The sequence below is a fragment of the Bubalus bubalis genome, chromosome 2 (assembly GCF_019923935.1).
Source record: "Bubalus bubalis isolate 160015118507 breed Murrah chromosome 2, NDDB_SH_1, whole genome shotgun sequence".
Taxonomy (NCBI): domain Eukaryota; kingdom Metazoa; phylum Chordata; class Mammalia; order Artiodactyla; family Bovidae; genus Bubalus; species Bubalus bubalis.
Window position 1 is genome coordinate 77,758,452 of NC_059158.1, and position 17,061 is coordinate 77,775,512.

The following is a 17,061-nucleotide window of genomic DNA, read 5'->3' on the forward strand; positions in this document are numbered from 1 at the left end:
TTTAGGCGCCTGATAAATAGACTGAGTTGAATGCAGGCAGTGTTTTATTACACTGGATTATGAGTGTAATTCCTTCTATTCAGCACTGGCTCCTATTCCAGCTTTCTTTATTCAGCTGTGAGCTCCAATAGGGGAGAGATGGTACCTGTTTTGGTCACTACTCTACAACCAAGCTCCCAGTCTGGGGCAAGACACACAGCAGGCACTCAGCCAACAGCAGAAGAACAAGCACCTGCCTGCGTGCAGTGTGGATCTGAACTCAAGGCAGAGGCCATTTTATCTTGCTCTCCTCATAACGAATCTATGTAAAGTACAACTTCATTTTAGGACCAGTCTTGGGAGACAAGGGTATGGGATCGGTATACCCATCCCCCGAGCTTCTTGGAACTGAAGAACACTTTCTCATGGAGGTACAACACCACAGTAAGTTCCAAGAATGATACAGGATTCAGATCTGCCAAGGAAAGACCTCTGGTCTATGAAGGGCTGGCTGAGAACTACACCTTTCTGGAAGAGGCGAAGGGGAAAAGTTGTCCCAATGCTACTGGAAGAAACATTTGTGAACACAGAGGGAAGTAAACGAGAGTGCACAGAATGAAAATTCAGAAGCAGCTTCTGGTAATGTGGGACACTACAGCTTCAGATGCTTCCCTCAGTAAACTTCCCTCAATAGATATTCGATATAGCTAGTCCAGACAGCTTACCTCACCATCAAAAACCATCTCAAATTCTTCTCTGTTTTTAATCTTGGCATAGAGGTATTCAGCCAGTTCCAAGCATTTGTTGATCTGATTTTCAAAGCCCACTGTACCCTGTTTTTTTTTTTTTTTTTTAAAAGAAAGAAAGAAAGAAAGAAAGTCATATTTGTTGGTGAGAAGTTGCATTTCCCTGTGATGGCATTGAGAGGGCTTTGCTGTCTTTATCTATCAGAAATATACAGAAGAGTATTCTTGGAGATGGTTAGCAAGAACCATCTCATTGAATGTGTGTGGCTTTCTCACAGCTCTGTATGTGATAACATGTGCCAAATCTCTTTTGAAGGCATTCTAGTCTCTGGGCAGTTATCCTCAACAGGGCTTTTAGATTCTTGCTAGTAATTCACAGCCTGAGCCTGAAGCCCATTTTTGGTTTGCTTTAGGCTACTGCCACCCAAACTGTCGTCTACGGACACACACTGTAACCAGTCCACGATGAGATGAGTTGAGAAACTGAGATTAAGCAATAAGAAACTTCTATGGCCGTTTGACAGAGTAATTTTACGTCTACTGAATCTCATTTTTAAAATTGATGTTTACATGTGTTCCCCCTCCTGAACCCTCCTCCCTCCTTCCTCACCAGGATCCCACCTTGGTAACCAACTCACTGTGAGCCAAACTTCCGGGAACACGTGTATACCTGTGGTGGATTCATTTTGATATATGGCAAAACCAATACAATATTGTAAAGTTAAAAAATAAAATAAAATAAAAATTATTTCATGAAAACATAGACACTAAAAGGTTAAAAAATGATCAACGCACCACTCAATAAAATTTTCATAATTTGTTCATAAAAAAATAAAATAAAATTGATGTTTATATTTCGTATGGCTATTTCATTTTTCTAGCAATTCATCTTTATTGTATTGGTCTATGACAGGTTAAAGAAAAACCCAAGTGGTTCTTCAGAGAGTTGGAGAAATAGTACTTTGGAACCTACCTTCCCCAGAACGAAGTCCCAACCAAACACATCCCCCTCACTCCCAGGCAGGCTCCCCTCCACATAACATCGTATTACCCCTTTGTGGTGACAGGCAGGCAGGCAGAAGGGGAAGCAGTGGTCTTAGGACGTGCCCTGAGACAGCAGTAGCTCCAAGTATTGACAAACTGAGCTTGAGTTTCCAACGCTAGCGCGGCTGATTAGTAGCAGCAGCGCGGGGGTTGTTGAGTGGGTCGGTGTCAACAAGGATAGCAGATGCACAGGGCTTGTGGGTTGCTAATGCACCTAGGCCAAGTCCAACACTGGCCAAGCAGCAGTCATCACTGAGCACGTGCCTGGGCCAGGCTGCTTTCCTCTTGAGAATGAAGCCCACACCAGGATCCCACCTTGGTAACCGATTCACTGTGAGCCGAACTTCCGGCAGATGGTTCAAGGGGTTATTGTTAGGCAAAACCAAGGCACAAATTACTGAGACAGGCCATGTGGTTATTATATTTCTGAATCATAGGGCTCTTTCTCTTCCTACAATTCATGGTTATTTATATGCTTAAAATACCTGTGATTACTTTGTGGTAGAAATCGAATTCAGACTATTTCTATATTAAGACAAAATGACTTAGTGAGGAAAAACACTAATAATCCATCAAATTCTTCCTACAGAAGAACATTTGACTAGATGTTTGGCTGGAAAACCTTGTTGTTTTGGTATTAGTAGACCTAATCTTGAAACTTGTTAAAATTAATTTACAGTAGATAAAGAAAAATGATGGTGGTGATCTAAAGCTGTGAAATCAAAATTGCCTTTACTTGACTGCATAAAAATACTTTTGAAACAAAGAGTCACATAGTATTCCTTTTCCTCATCCAAAATTTGAGGGAAACTCCAAATGCTTGCTTTTTTTCTTTTAGACATAGAAAAGCAGCCTTAAAGACTGATGAATACAGACACAGCATGCTTTGGTTTAGGATTTCTTAGAATCAAGTATGCATTTTCTAGAAGAGGGTATGAAATAGGTCGTTATTTATATAGAACTTAAAATGGCATATACATCCCATGATTCGAGACCTCATAAAACAATTCAGGGTTCTGCACAGAAAAATGCAATAATTTTATCTTTATCTCTTTCTCAACATCTGCACTAAATAATTTCAGTAGCCCTAAGAACTGCTGTGGAAGCCCTTGGCAAAATTTTTAGTGCTTATAAGAGAAAGTTAAAGAAAATGTCATGCTAATTCAAATTGAGACTGAATGGAAAGAGAATTTGACATAAGGGATAAAGTTATTTCATTCACAAGCAAAGAAAATACAGTTAACTCAATTATCTAGATATTGATTACACACATAATGAATTATCTGTGATACAGCTTTGCCTCTCTTTTGCCAGCCAGCCTGTGCAAATTACACTTCTGCCCTATTTCCTGGAGGCCATTCTTCGTACCTTTGCTTTCCACATCAGCCAGAACTTGAAGATGTCTACGTGGCGGCCGCACTGAATGGCCTTGTCCCCAGTGTCATAGGAGACATCATACTGCTTGTCCGGCTGGAAGAGGTATCCCGCACACATCTGGTTGCATCCTTGGAGGATACCCTGCCATGGAAATCAACACATGGAAATCTGTATTCTCAGGACAGAAGTGTGGATGGCTTGGAAACAAGGCACGCTGGACTTGGGGTCACATACAACCTTTCTTCTAATATCTCATGAGGACATGCACTTGTCCTGATGTCCTTCTCTAAAACCACCCTTGGAAGAACCTTTGCCCTCTGTCACTCTACTTGGAAAACTATCTTGTGTCTCAGATGCCAACCATGAGGGCCCACCCTACCGTCCCTCCTAGGGGCATTTGGAAATGTGTGTGACTGTTTTGGGTTATTTCACAGACTGGGAAGTGCGATGGCATTTAGTTGGCAGGAGTTGGGGATATAAACTTCCTATAGAGGGTGGGACAGTCTCATGTGTAGAAGAATTTTCCTCCCCAAAGTGAAGTGAAGTGAAGTGAAGTCGCTCAGTCGTGTCCGACTCTTTGCGACCCCACGGAGTAGCCTACCAGGCTCCACCGTCCATGGGACTTTCCAGGCAAGAATACTGGAGTGGGCTGCCATTTCCTTCTCCAGGGGATCTTCCCAACCCAGGGATTGAACCCGGGTCTCCTGAATTGAAGGCAGACGCTTTGTCATCTGAGCCACCAGGGAAGCCCGACTTCCTCCCCAAAGTGCCCCCTAAGAGGTGTTCCAGTCCATTCCCAGATCATCTATGAAGTTAACAGGCACTCTACTTAGGAGTGGAGTAAGGAGCATCTGCATTTGTGGCTGCCACAGGACAGAGACAGGCTTTTGTGAATGCTTCAGCATGCAAAAGTTTTACTGAAGGAACAAAGCTCTCCAGAGCAGGGTTCCATTATTAGATTCTTAAAGAAGAGAACAGGCTACGAACTCACAGCTTTTTGGTCAACGTTCCTTGTTGCCCTGAGTTGACATTTGTAGTTGTGGTTCTGAGTAATTTGTTTCAGCTCTTGGGGCCACAGACGCACACTCAGAACCTGAAGTATGTCCCCACCACCTCTTTTCATCCTAAGGTGAGAGGCGGCAGCTCAGCCAATCACTCTCACTTTTGAGAGAAGGAATGTGGGATGAAATAATGCCCTTATAGTTTCCTCCACTGGCAGGGCCTTGAGCACTGAACAAGGAAGAAGGAATAGTGCAGAGCAAGAGCCAAGGGAAGGTGCTGGGTTAGCTGAAGCCTAACAGACACAGGAGGGAAACAATAGCTGTGGCAGGCCTAGCCAGGCTGTCAGCCTTGTGAGTTCCTCAACAAGTACTGTTCCAAGCGTTCCCCTTCTCATGCCTTCTAAAAGGTGTGCAGGCCACTAGCTCATCTCTAGGGGAAGGACAGACCTTTTCTTTTACAAGAATGGCAGAGCACTGTAGCAGCACACCCATCATCTTGTGAGGGTTCCAGGTGACAGAGTTGGCCCTGAAAGAAGCATATGACACTCTGAGGAGAAGGTGCAGGGGTCAACAAGCGGCAACTGTCCGCTTGAGGAAACCATCACCCCCCACAACTCAAGTCAATGCACGTTTTCAATGCCCAGTCCCCTAAACTGACCTCATACTGGAGTGGATAGCCTTTCCCTTCTCTAGGGGATCTTCCCAACCCAGGGATCAAACCCAGGTCTTCTGCATTGCAGGCAGATTCTTTACCAGCTGAGCCACAAGGGAAGCCCCCTAAACTGATCAATAAGTGGTAAATAAATACTTTGTGAGCAGTCTCAAGAGTACTAAGTAGCCGACTGCCTCTTCTAAAAAACTGCTATTAATACTAGCTAACATTTATGAAGAGCCTTTATTATGTTTCCCAGTATTCCAAGAGCGTTACAGGCATTTTATCAGTGTGGTGTCATGGTTATGAACTCAAGCTTTGAAGCCAGATTACCCAAGTCTGAAACCTGGCTCTAACATTTGCTGGTTTGGGCAAGTTACACAACTCCTTTGTGCCTCAGTTTTCCTGACTGTAAAGTGGGGAGAATAACAACTACCTCAACGAATTGAATAAAGCTAGTAAAATGAGTTAGTAGATACAGTGCTAATAACCATGCCTGAAATACTTAATTCTTACAACAACCCTATCATATAAGGACTATTGCCACCTCTATTTTAGATGGAGAGAGTGAGGCACAAGAGGGTTCAATACATCACCCAAAGTCACACAGCTAGGAAGTGTTGGAGTCAAGATTCAAATTCAGGGAGTCTAACTGTCAATCTACTGTTCATAACCTCTCTACTACACTGCCTCCCTCTAGGCAACAGACTCAGGTTCTTTCTGCCTTCCTTTTCCTATATATCGGACTGGTGATGCTGACCTACTTGCTTATAAGGTAGTATGAAGGCTGACACATAAAAGCAAGGATCAGTTGGACAATTCTAGACTTTGACTACTTAGTAGCATTGTTTAAACGCTAAATAAACACAATTTTGCCTGTTTAGTCTGCAATGGTAGTTTAACAAGCATGGTCTCCTAGCAACCGCATCACTCCGTCAGACACAATTAAATGGTTAAGGAGCACACTAGCTAGGACATTATAGAAACAAACAAGTGTAATGTATGACGATTAAAACTTGGGTAACTCCTTCCCAATGGCCTAGCCCACAGCTGGGCTCTGTGCTTTAATACCTGTGAAGAATGTTTTCCCCAGACATAGCAATTGGCTTGGAATTACACTGCCTCTGCTCTCCCTGGAGCTAAATTCCTGCTGAGAATTTTTAACCTCTTCATCTTGCTTAGGTCCAATAGAGGGAAAACAATTTAGTGTATACTTGACTATAGAGTCTATACTGTTGTTCAAAGAGAGGAAAGGCTTGAAGTACCTTCCACCACATGAATAAAGAAAATCTTTATGAAAGAGACTTACGAAAAGTTGTAAGTTGACTCAATGTTATCTCATTAAAAAGCATCAGTGTCAAGCCATATTTTACAAGGTAGTGAATTTAATCCATTTTCTCACAGTTATCATGCACTGAACCATTAAACAATTATACACAGATCTCACAAAATATCTGACATTTTTTTTGAATGTCCTAAGGGACTGACGTAAATCATTCTTCGGTGCTACAAGTGGAAAGTAGTAACATATGATGTAGATTCAGTTTCTTTCAGAAGACATATGTGCTTTAAAATGTTAGAAAAAAGTCTAGTGCAAAATGTTTCAAGTTTTCCCTTGACTCACAGATGGAAAATGGAAATTGCCTGAGAAATTTAAAGTACAGTTGGACCGGCCCATCTATATATAAGATCTTGTCCTCCAAGTTACGGCTCATATAACTATGCTTCAGCAAGTTATGCTTCACCCACTCACTCAGATATCGGCCCCTCCAAGCTGAAAGGCAGGGGGCAAGGCACAGGAGAGGTAAGAACACTTGGCCCCCTGGAGCGCCTCCCTGACATCTGCTGCCGGTCCGCCTCTCCACCCTCATCTGCTCTTGCTGCTCTCTCATTGATCCAGCCACAGTGGCCTCGATGATGGTCCTTCCTCCAGCTTGCCATGAACATCCTTCTTCAGGGCCTTTGTATTTGCCCTTCCCACCACCTGGAACATTCTTCCTTGTATCTGTCTTTCTATCTCCATTTATCTCAGGATCTGCTGAAACGCTACCACCCTAGAAGGGCCTCTGACTATCCTGTATAAAATACCACACCTTGGCAGATGAAACATCTCCTTGTTTATGTCCAGTCCACTGGACAGTAAGATTCGGGAGGGGAAATCTTTTCATTGACACCACCTTCCATATATTGCCCTATTTTTTTTTTAATGTGCCAGGTACACATTTTTAGAAGAGTGCCCGGTGGTTGGGCTGAAGACAGGTACCTGGTTCATGACAGGTGCTCGGTAAATAGTTGCTGAATGAATCATTGAATCTATGTGAGTTCATTTCAGATCAATATTTAGGAGTTAGGTCAAAATCATATTTGGCTTAGAACACCCACTGAATGTGAATGGTAAACAGGAAAATAAGTAAGTAAGGCATGCTGAGTGTCCTGCCCTTTCCTCAGTTTAGTGGGAAATGTAAGCTTAGTGAGAAAGAAGAATGAACTAAATCAGCACCCCTTCATGTGCCCTCGACAAACTCTCACTTAGCCTCCAAATGCCGACCCTGGTAAGTCACTCTTCTCTCCTGCTCAGGCACCTTGCAATCAATCTGCTGTTGAGCTTATCACAGGGTGTGGTAACTCTTTGTTTGTCTTTCTCTTTTACTAAATTGTGAGCTCACTGAGGGGAAAACTCATTTGACTAGGAAATCCATCATCTTTGATTCCCCAGTGCCTGGCATACAGTAAGTGCTCAATCAGTGCCTGCTGAACAAAAGTGAGCTTCAATAGAATAAGATGTTGGGAATCAGGGCAGACACATCAGTGGACTCAGCACACCAAGTGCTGCATGGCCTGGATGGAGGAGGCCCTGTGCTCAGCCCTTACCTCTCGATGCCACTGAGTTTATGGCGGTGCTTCTGGGACATGAGCAGCCCACCGCCCCAGGCGGCCTGTGAGGACAGAGAAAAGAGAGGGAAAGGGACCCTGAGCAACACTGATGAGTCTGAGCCCGGTCACACCACACCTCTAGCAAAACATGACGAGAATGTAAATGGTGAAAAACATGAGCTCCTCTGACAAACAGAACCCACACAGATTGTTCCACCAAGGGCAGTTGTACTTATTCATCATTTATCACATCTTCTTCAAAAGTTCCTCCAGATTAATGTCAGAGTCGCCATGCAAGTAATACAGATAAATGGGGCTGAGCCTGTGGAGCTGAGACCCAAGGCCTAAAGTGCTCTAGGAAGCCAGGGACACTTGAGATGACCCCTGGGGGGCTCTGGGAGCAGGAACACACAGGACTAGAGGCTGCCATCTGAGTCTACCCAGAGCAGAACTCTAAGGGCTTCTGAAAACCTCGGAAGGCAGCAGCCCTGGTGGGCTTGGATTTTCTGCAACTGCTCCTTCAAGAGCAGGACATTTTTGCTGGTTCCCTGATGCATGTTGATCAAATAGCTTGGGACACCATGTGACATAAGAACAGACTTTGTAATCACTTGTCCAATATCAGGGCAGATAATCCCATTGTCCACTTGTAAGAAGTTAAACCCATGAGAGAATGGAGAGAGAGAGAAAAAAAACCACACAGTCACACATGTGAAAATCTACCTCTTATGCTCCTAGGAAATGGAACAAAATCTCTTAATTGATACCACCTTCCATATACAGCCTTATTTTTCCTACATGGACCAGGTATGCCTGTCTTTTCTTTTCGTTCCTTCCTTTCTTTTTAAGAAAAGTGTCATAGATGGTTGGACTGAAGGCAGATAGTGAGTGTCCATATTCAGATTCATGGCCAATTTCTATACATTGTATCTTACGTTTTTTTCCCCTTTGAAATCAGTTGTATTTTACTCTACAGCCATTTGTTCAGAAGCTTTCTGGGAAAGTGATAAGAGTTGAACCTGTAGGTTGAACCATAGAAGACAGAAATTGGCCAGGAAGGACTGAATAAGCCCCAGGGCACAGACAGGCCTGGGTGTACGCCTGTCATGAACAGCCTGCTGGGGACAAAAGAAATGTGGTGGGGAGAGAGGCTATGGGAGAAGCTGGAAGAAAATCATAAAGCAGAGCTGCTTCCACCCCTCGAAGGGCCCAGGCACTCTGAGTTACAGCACTTACATCGACATGCAGCCAAAGGTTGTATTTCTCACATATATCTGCAATCTCCTGTATTGGATCAAAAGCGCCATAAACAGTGGTGCCAGCAGTTGCATTGACGTAGAGAGGGACGTAACCCTATAAGAAGGACAGGCTGGTTAGTCTTTCTAACCTCCCTCCTTTCCACACCACAAACTGCAGTAGCATTCATTTCCAACAGATATCAGCTAAGCTGGTGTGTATCTGATACTATACATGGGACTACTCTCCGTTGGTGCATTCACTCATTCCTTCATTTATTCAACCAATATTTTTAGTGACATTCATGTGCCAGGCCCTGTTGAGGTTGCTGGGAACACAGCAGTGAGCACAAAAGACAAAGACTTCTGTCTTCGTGGAGTCTGCACTCGAATGGTGAGTGACTGACAATCAACAAATTTAAATAAGAAAAATAAACAGTATGTTTAAGAGTGACATGTTCTATGGCAGACAATAAAGCAAGAAAAAGTAATAATGAGTGTCTGGAGTGACAGCGGGTATCTGAATGCCATCTGGACAATACTACATTTTAGAACCTGTACTGTTCTAAGTGTATTGATGTAATAATAATATGGAAGCATTGTTTGGTTATTGAAAACAGAACTATGCACTATTTCCTTAAGGACAGATACAGTAAAATTTTGGTGTGAACAAGAAATAAATGATAAAGCAGAGTAATAGAGCTCAGACAGACTTGGGAAAGTCTGTGAATCCTAGGAGATCCTCCTCTCCCTTTGCTCAGTCCTCGCGACATTTCTATCTATTTCCTTTGCTGCTGCTGCGTCGCTTCAGTCGTGTCCGACTCTGTGTGACCCCATAGATGGCAGCCCACCAGGCTCCCCCGTCCCTGGGATTCTCCAGGCAAGAACACTGGAGTGGGTTGCCATTTCCTTCTCCAATGCATGAAAATGAAAAGTGAAAGTGAAGTCGCTCAGTCGTGTCCAACTCTTCGAGACCCCATGGACTGCAGCCTACCAGGCTCCTCCATCCATGGGATTTTCCAGACAAGAGTACTGGAGTGGGGTGCCATCACCTTCTCCGAATGCCTCTGCTGAGACCCAGGCAAACAACCACAGTTAGAGAAAGAGGTACAAGAATGTAACCAAAACAGCTAAGAGTTGGTAAATGGCCTGACAGCTGCCTGGCAGTGCCTTGTGATATATCTGTTCTGTGTGATTTTTCTGTTTAATAGAACTTATTGAGGCTGAATTCACCAAGTATCATGGGCCATCTGCCAGAGCATGGAAGCAATTTGCTAAATAGAATCCTAACCTTAAATAATATTTGTTAAAATGAGATTACACCTAACAAATAGCAAGTAAAAAAACCTCAATTAGGCTGTACCTTTGTGAGACTTGGATAATGGATTTATTGAAGTACATCAAACTAATCATTTGCACAATGAATATAGAACCAGTGGATTAATGACTGAATTTCTCATTTTTCAAAATAAAAAAATTGATACTTTGTAGACACAGCTTTAAAGCCAAGTCATCACACAAGCTAAAAATAAGCAAACATCTGAGAAAAGAATTTTAGAAACACAATAAAATTATCTCATATCATCAGAGACTTTTATTGTTGGAGGCAGAAAGATTATTTTAAAAAATCTGTATTCACCAGTATTTAGATACATCATAGCGTACATACCTTTTGCTTGGCTTCAAGAATTTTTGTCTCTAAATCAGCTGGAATTATCTTCCCCCTGTAATTATAATAAAAGGAGAGAAATTAAAATGAAGAATCAATGAGATTGCACATGGAAAAAAACTTCAGTAGCAGCAAAAAGTAATTTAATCGGATATTTTCAACAGACCATTAGCAGCTTGGCACACTGTACTGAGTCAGTTCTTAAGCACAATAAAACAAATTTAACAGATGAGCACATTTAATACATCAAGAAGCTAATATTCACTCTCCCCTGCCTACCTTTCATTGCACTTTATCAAAATCACATTGTCAGTTCCAAAGCCAAGTGCAGCCCCAGCTTTCTTTATGGAATAGTGACTCTGCAACAAACAGAAGCCGGACATTAGATGTTAGAGAGTTCCTTGGAAAACACCACCGTCCATGAGCAAGTGCACCCAACTCACGTGTTCTGAGGTGAAGAGGACAAGCTTGGGCACAGCCGCCATACCCTTGGTCTTAACTTCCGGGAAGTACTTGAAGCGAGCAGCCATGATGCTGTACATGTTGGATATGGCTCCCCCTAGCGTCAAGAAGACACAGTAGGAGCTGTTGGGACGCCCTCGTTGCTGTTTTTAACAACAAAGGCTGATGTGGTATCTTAGAGACAAGGGAGGTCAGAAAGGGGAAGGAAAATATCCTGATAGGTTTTGCTGGCTTCCCTATTGCCAGAGCTTCCCTCTGGTCCCTCTGCCTGGAAATACAAATAATCACACTCATTAACAAAGCCATGAAGGCAATTTGGCTGGAGATGATTCATTTACTCTGGTGCCCGTCCCACCTGAAGCCTAGACAGCAATGTAAGAGATGGCAGCAGCAGCGGCTGCAGAGATAGGTGAGTTACAACCTTCCTGCTCCTACATTCTGCTCAGACTATTTACTGGACAAAGATGAATCTTTTCTCTGAGCCAGAAAGACAGAGAAAGAGAGAGTAACAGAGCCTATGGAAGCAGTGACACTGCCTGGGTACCGTCCTGAAAGAACAGCCCAACTGAGTTATTGAGTCATTTAGGAGAACTCCAAGTGTATTAAAATAAGACCAAACTCATATTTACTTAAGTCAAGATGCAAGGAGAACTGAGCTCACCAGATATGTCTGGACAACAAAAGATGAGCCATGTTTGCATTAGTTACCTATTATTAAATGGCAAATTCTATGGATGAATTGCCTGGACAATTGCAATTTTTATTTCTCTTCTTGCCCTCATAGTGGCTCAGATGGTAGAGAATCTGCCTGCAATGCAGGAGACCCAGGTTCAGTTCCTGAGTCAGGAAGATTTCCCTGGAGAAGGGAATGGCAATCCACTCCAGTACTCTTGCCTGGAAAATTCCATGGACAGAGGAGCCTGACAGGCTACAGTCCATGGGGTCGCAAACAGTCAGACACGACTGAGTGACTAAGCACAAGCACAGCATATACAATCACGCTGTCTCTGACACCACTCCAAACTCCCTCCTACTTATAAAATTATATGTCCTTGTTTTAAAGATTCTTATTGTATCTATACTGAACTACAGATTTAAAGTAAATATACTATTTTGGCCAAAATTGATCAAGCCACTGATAATCTTGATTCCCTAATCCCCAGCTTAATCAAACTGCGGTCATCAGACCAGAGTTGTTTAGCACGGTTTAGACACAGCCTTTGTCAGTTTGTACAGGTTTAGAACAGCCTTTGGTTGGTTAGAACACAAAGAATGTAGTGTTCTTACTAGCCTCTGCTCTGACAAAGAAGGCAGAACTATTGAAAAATCATATTTTTCAGGTCATTGTTCTCCGACAAACTCACTTTGTGTTTAGTGTTCTCAAAGATCCTAAGGATCCATACTGCAAACCTTGAGGAGAGTCTGGAAAAGAGAACAGAAACCTACCAGGAGAAAATATCCCATCACCATCTTTACTTGACCATCCAACTATCTCTCTCATCTTCTTAAGTGTTATTTGCTCCATGAGGACAAACACTGGTGCAATTTCATACGTAAACCTGGAAAGGTGGTGAAAAAAAAATGAAAATAAAGAAGTCAAATCACTTATTTGGAGAACACAGATCACTGGTTTAGTTTTGTACTTGGGTTTGAAAAAAAGATGTTCCAAACCACTAAAACAATTCATTTCCTAGTAGGGTATTGAGTCACTAATCACAAAATATCAGAAAACAGCCTGGGTTACTGAGAGAGGTGGTGGAAATACCTGCTCTGTGATTCTTCAGCAACAAAATAGATTTTCATCTGAAAGGAATGTCTTAGGTGTGGTCCACCCAGAGAAATAGAAGGAAATAAAATGACTTTTCTGGGTTCCTTTCACTTCTAAGAGTATAGGGATGATGAAAATGCTAATTGAAAAAATATTCTAAGTTCTATATAAAATCTGTTTGCAACATTTTTTAAAAAGAGACTGCCAATTTCATACTTGTAGAATCTATAAAACCCAGAACCAAAGTTTATCTTTTAAGAACAATGTAAACATCCGAAAGCTAACCATGAAGCTAATTGGAAATATTGACCATATTTTAAAGATCTCAATATAATTATCTACACAGTTTTTTACTGATGATCCCTAAGGACAGTTAGGTTTCTATAACTCTCTGAAGTCAATACCTGTCAAGAATAATTACAAGTGATGATTTCTAATGACCAATTACCAAAACACCAAGAAGAATGTCAACTGGCACACAGCTGACTGAGGGCATCAGATATACTGGTAGGTTAGCTTTGATTTTTTATTTAAAGGTAGAAAGCCATGCTCTTCTCAAAGCAATTCAAACACAAGCACAGTGTAGTGAGTAGTCATTGAAATAAGATCATGGTACCAAGGCATAGGGCTTAAAAGAAATCAAAGAAGGTCAGTCTGTAGAAAATTAAGCCAGAAAAAAAAAGATATTTACTGTGAGGCTTTTTGTCTTTCTTCTTTTTGCTTGGCCTTCTTAAGCATTGGAGTTTGTGGGCTCGGCTCAGGCCATGCTCCCTGAAGAGAGATTCCTAGATTGACTCAGCCAAACGATAAGGGGAGATTTTATCCCTGGTTAGGGTATTCAGGCTGAATGCCAATGCTGAGGACTAATGAGAATTTTTGCTAGTTAATGATTTAGAAAAGCTGTTTGCAAGAATGAGATAGCAATGGTTGTACAAAGACACAGGTGAAGATACTAAGTTTTAAACATGGAGAAAAATTAAACAATCCAATTAATCACATGGTGGTAAAAGAGGACAAAAAGATCCTGCAGGATCCTCAGGGTATATCTCTTGGAGGAAGAATTCTGTTTTCAAAAAGAATATGTCTGTTTTCCTTGGGAGGACCCTTGAAATTTAGGAGGAAGACCCTTGGAAATCATGTGTTCAGTTACCATCACCTCTGGAGGTCACAATCATGCTTTGGTTCTGCTCTGAGCCCCATCACCGTAGCAACCAACACTCCCTCATGTCTGATGGCCTGATAAAGGAAGAAGAAGAGAAGGATTCCTGATTTAGCCTGTGCTGCTGAGTGTACCAAGGGGCAAACTCATGATGTGGTTCTATCCATTCTTGAACAAATGAGTTATAAACAGTGCCACCGATTGTTGGCAAAAATGTATGCATGGTAAAGAGGTACTGGTGGCCAGCTGTGTGCTGGAGTCTCAGAGTACCAAATGAGAAGGCTCTCTAGGGTAAGGCAAGGAATCAGTGGAATCATATACCATAATATCAGAACCTTGTCAAGGACCGGATGAAAGCTGGACCAGAACCAAGTCAGTGCAGGAACCACAGGGGGAAGGGAGAAAGGATGGTGTGGAAGGCCAGAGGGTTGGTCCACTTCATGATTTGAATCAATTTAGGCCCCAGATTTGCATGAACTAGTCTTAGCAGGAATATGACCATTACTCTCAGGATCAGGAGGAAGAATCTAGAGAGTTCGATCATGAGACCATCTGATCTCATCAACTTCAGGTTCCTTATTTATGCCAGGTTCACGATTCCAAAAGCCTTAGTTCTGTTCAATAAATAGTTAATGAATGAATGACTATTCTCTGCCAAGTGGCTTTTTATACACTGAGGAGACAAAGTTGTCACAAGACACCACTCCCAGTCTTGAGGAAGAAGTTTACTAGGATGAATCCAGCATCTTGGCCTTAGCTTCATCCTATTTGGCAGCCCTTGCCTGGGTCTGAAGGACTAGTTTAACCCCACAGCTAACACCGAAACTTACTCTAACTCATGACCTTAGTCCTGACATCCTCTCCTGGAAGCTGGTAGCATGCCCCATGGTTGTTGATCCTCAGCCAGGCCTGTCACATGGGCTGACATGGCGTCCCCATTCCTGACACTCCCTCTGAACTTGCTTTCTCATCCGGGCCATGTTTACAACTGGGAGTTTGCTTGCACCCAAAGCCTCAGAGAAGACTGTGAAGTTCAGCCTAGAGCAGTGGTTCTTAACTGAGATCATGGATACTCTTAGGACTTCCAGGAAAGCTATAGTCCCTCTCTCCAGGAAGGCAACGAGGATACACACATCACTGTGTATACACTTGGAAGAGACTCTTTTCTTGCAGCCAGGACTCCAGGTTTGGTAACCCCTTCCGTAAATGACAGATGAAAGTGGATAAAGTCAAGAGATCAAAGGTCAAATATGGATTCAGAAGAAGCTGGTTAGGTGCCAAAGTCATAGTACAGGATGATATTTCAGAATCAGAGGATAAGAAGCTAAACCTGCCAAAAGCTCTAGGTTGAAGCCATAAGAACACAGGACACAGGAGTCAAAGTAAGGATTTAAAAACAGTATGATTTTGACATTCAGGAGTGACACTAAAGGAGAGTTTCTATATTCTGAGTAGGAGAGTGAGTCAGCCTGTTTTAGTAGTTCAACTCACCTTCCCAGTGGGTTTAACTCTGAACCAAGGCAAACTGATTGTTAAGCTGATTTTCTCTGGTGGCAGAATCTGCCAGTTGGTAACCAATATAAAAATTTCCCTTACTTCATTCAATTTTATCTGGGATTGCAATTCATTCAGATCAAAGACTATTTTCTATCTTCTCTAGGTGTGACCATGAGATTAAGTTCTGGCTAAAGAGATGCTATGAGAAATGTCATATGGAGCTTCTGAGAAGGTTCTTGGAAGGAAAGAGTGTGTTTCCCTTTTGCCCTTCCTCCCTCTTTTCTTTCTTTCCTTCCTCTGTCCTCCCTTCCTCTGCCTGCACTCCTTTCTGAGATCTAGAACATATAAGTGATGGCTAGAACTCCACTAGCTAGCTTGCACCATGAAGGTGCGGATACTGAAGATGAGAGCCACATGCCTCAGTATGAATCAGAAAGGCACAAGGACCCTGCATCTTGGTGACTGCTAAGACGGGAACTATTTTAATGAGAGGAAGAAATAATTTTCTATGTTGACTCACTAACTTGACACTCCTCTTAGATTTTATCCTCCTTTTGGATAGAGTGGTTACCTTAAAAGATAACACACCTGAGGGGGAGCTTAGTGAGCTCCTCTGATGTCCAGAGATGATGAGAGACAGAAAGAAAAGAGCTGGAAGGTTGAAGGGAGGAAGGGTTGCAGATGTGGAACAGTGACCTGTGGGGTGGCTGCCTTTCCTGGGTGTGTGCATTGTACCTTGTACGCACTGGGCACTTAACCCTGGCATCCTGGTTAGTCTTCAGAACTACTCTGTGAGATGGATATAATTCTTCTTCATTTTTTTTTTCTGAAGAAGAAACTGAGGTTCAGAGAAATTCAGTAAGTTGTTCCAAGATCTCATGTTTAGGGTGTTTTCCAGCCTGAATTCCAAGTCCTTTACATCAGAGCTGCTTTTCTATGACAAACGAGAACTACTCACTACAGGCTCCTTTGTAACAACCTGCCTACTAGTATAAAGTGATGGATAACCCGCACAGAAAATTTCATCTGTGTAATTTTTATGAAAATAAAGTGCTAGATACTTGAAATCATAACCTCATAACAAAGGGCTGTGATAGATCTTGCCACTGGGATTATGTATTGTCATCAGGTCCTTGAAGGCAGGCTGTTGTTTATACCCGGGCACTGCTCTACCTGCACAGTTGGGATCAGTGGCCATGTTTTGGAAGAAAAGAGCTGTATATGCTGTGGCCAAGTACACAATGGTGATGTTTTCTCTGAATCTTCACTGAGTCCTTTGCTTGGAAGAATATATCTCCAAGCTGAATGCACAGGCAGATGTGAAAGCATAAACATGAATGTTCCGTCTATTCTAACCATCAGGTGCCTTATACTTTGTCACTGGGATGGAAACACTGGATAGTTCTTTTAAAGAGACTATACTGAGGAATGCAGTTATTATTCTGTATTACCAGTGCCACCCAAACTCAATGAATATTGCAGATCAAAAAATGAGTATATCACTAATTAAATCCTACTCAGTCAGAAAAGACCTTTTTGCCATTCTTTCCTAAACTTGTTTGAACACTGTTCCCAGTTGGAGAAGGTATTGTCACAAG

General features: G+C 42.4%; 1 protein-coding gene across 5 annotated transcripts in view; it reads right to left on the minus strand.

Annotated features, from left to right (window-relative positions):
* Positions 1 to 17,061, minus strand: part of GAD1 (glutamate decarboxylase 1) — a 40,116-nt gene that overhangs the window by 3,674 nt on the left and 19,381 nt on the right. For all 5 annotated transcript variants that reach the window (XM_044933961.1, XM_025275112.2, XM_044933956.1 and 2 more), the window contains 9 exons: positions 12,486 to 12,598; positions 11,021 to 11,136; positions 10,857 to 10,936; positions 10,578 to 10,632; positions 8,910 to 9,026; positions 7,671 to 7,735; positions 4,595 to 4,673; positions 3,138 to 3,287; positions 705 to 812 (listed from right to left, as the gene is read on the minus strand). In XM_044933961.1, coding sequence (XP_044789896.1) covers positions 705 to 812; positions 3,138 to 3,287; positions 4,595 to 4,673; positions 7,671 to 7,735; positions 8,910 to 9,026; positions 10,578 to 10,632; positions 10,857 to 10,936; positions 11,021 to 11,136; positions 12,486 to 12,598 — 883 coding nt within the window. The remainder of the gene's footprint in view (positions 1 to 704; positions 813 to 3,137; positions 3,288 to 4,594; positions 4,674 to 7,670; positions 7,736 to 8,909; positions 9,027 to 10,577; positions 10,633 to 10,856; positions 10,937 to 11,020; positions 11,137 to 12,485; positions 12,599 to 17,061) is intronic.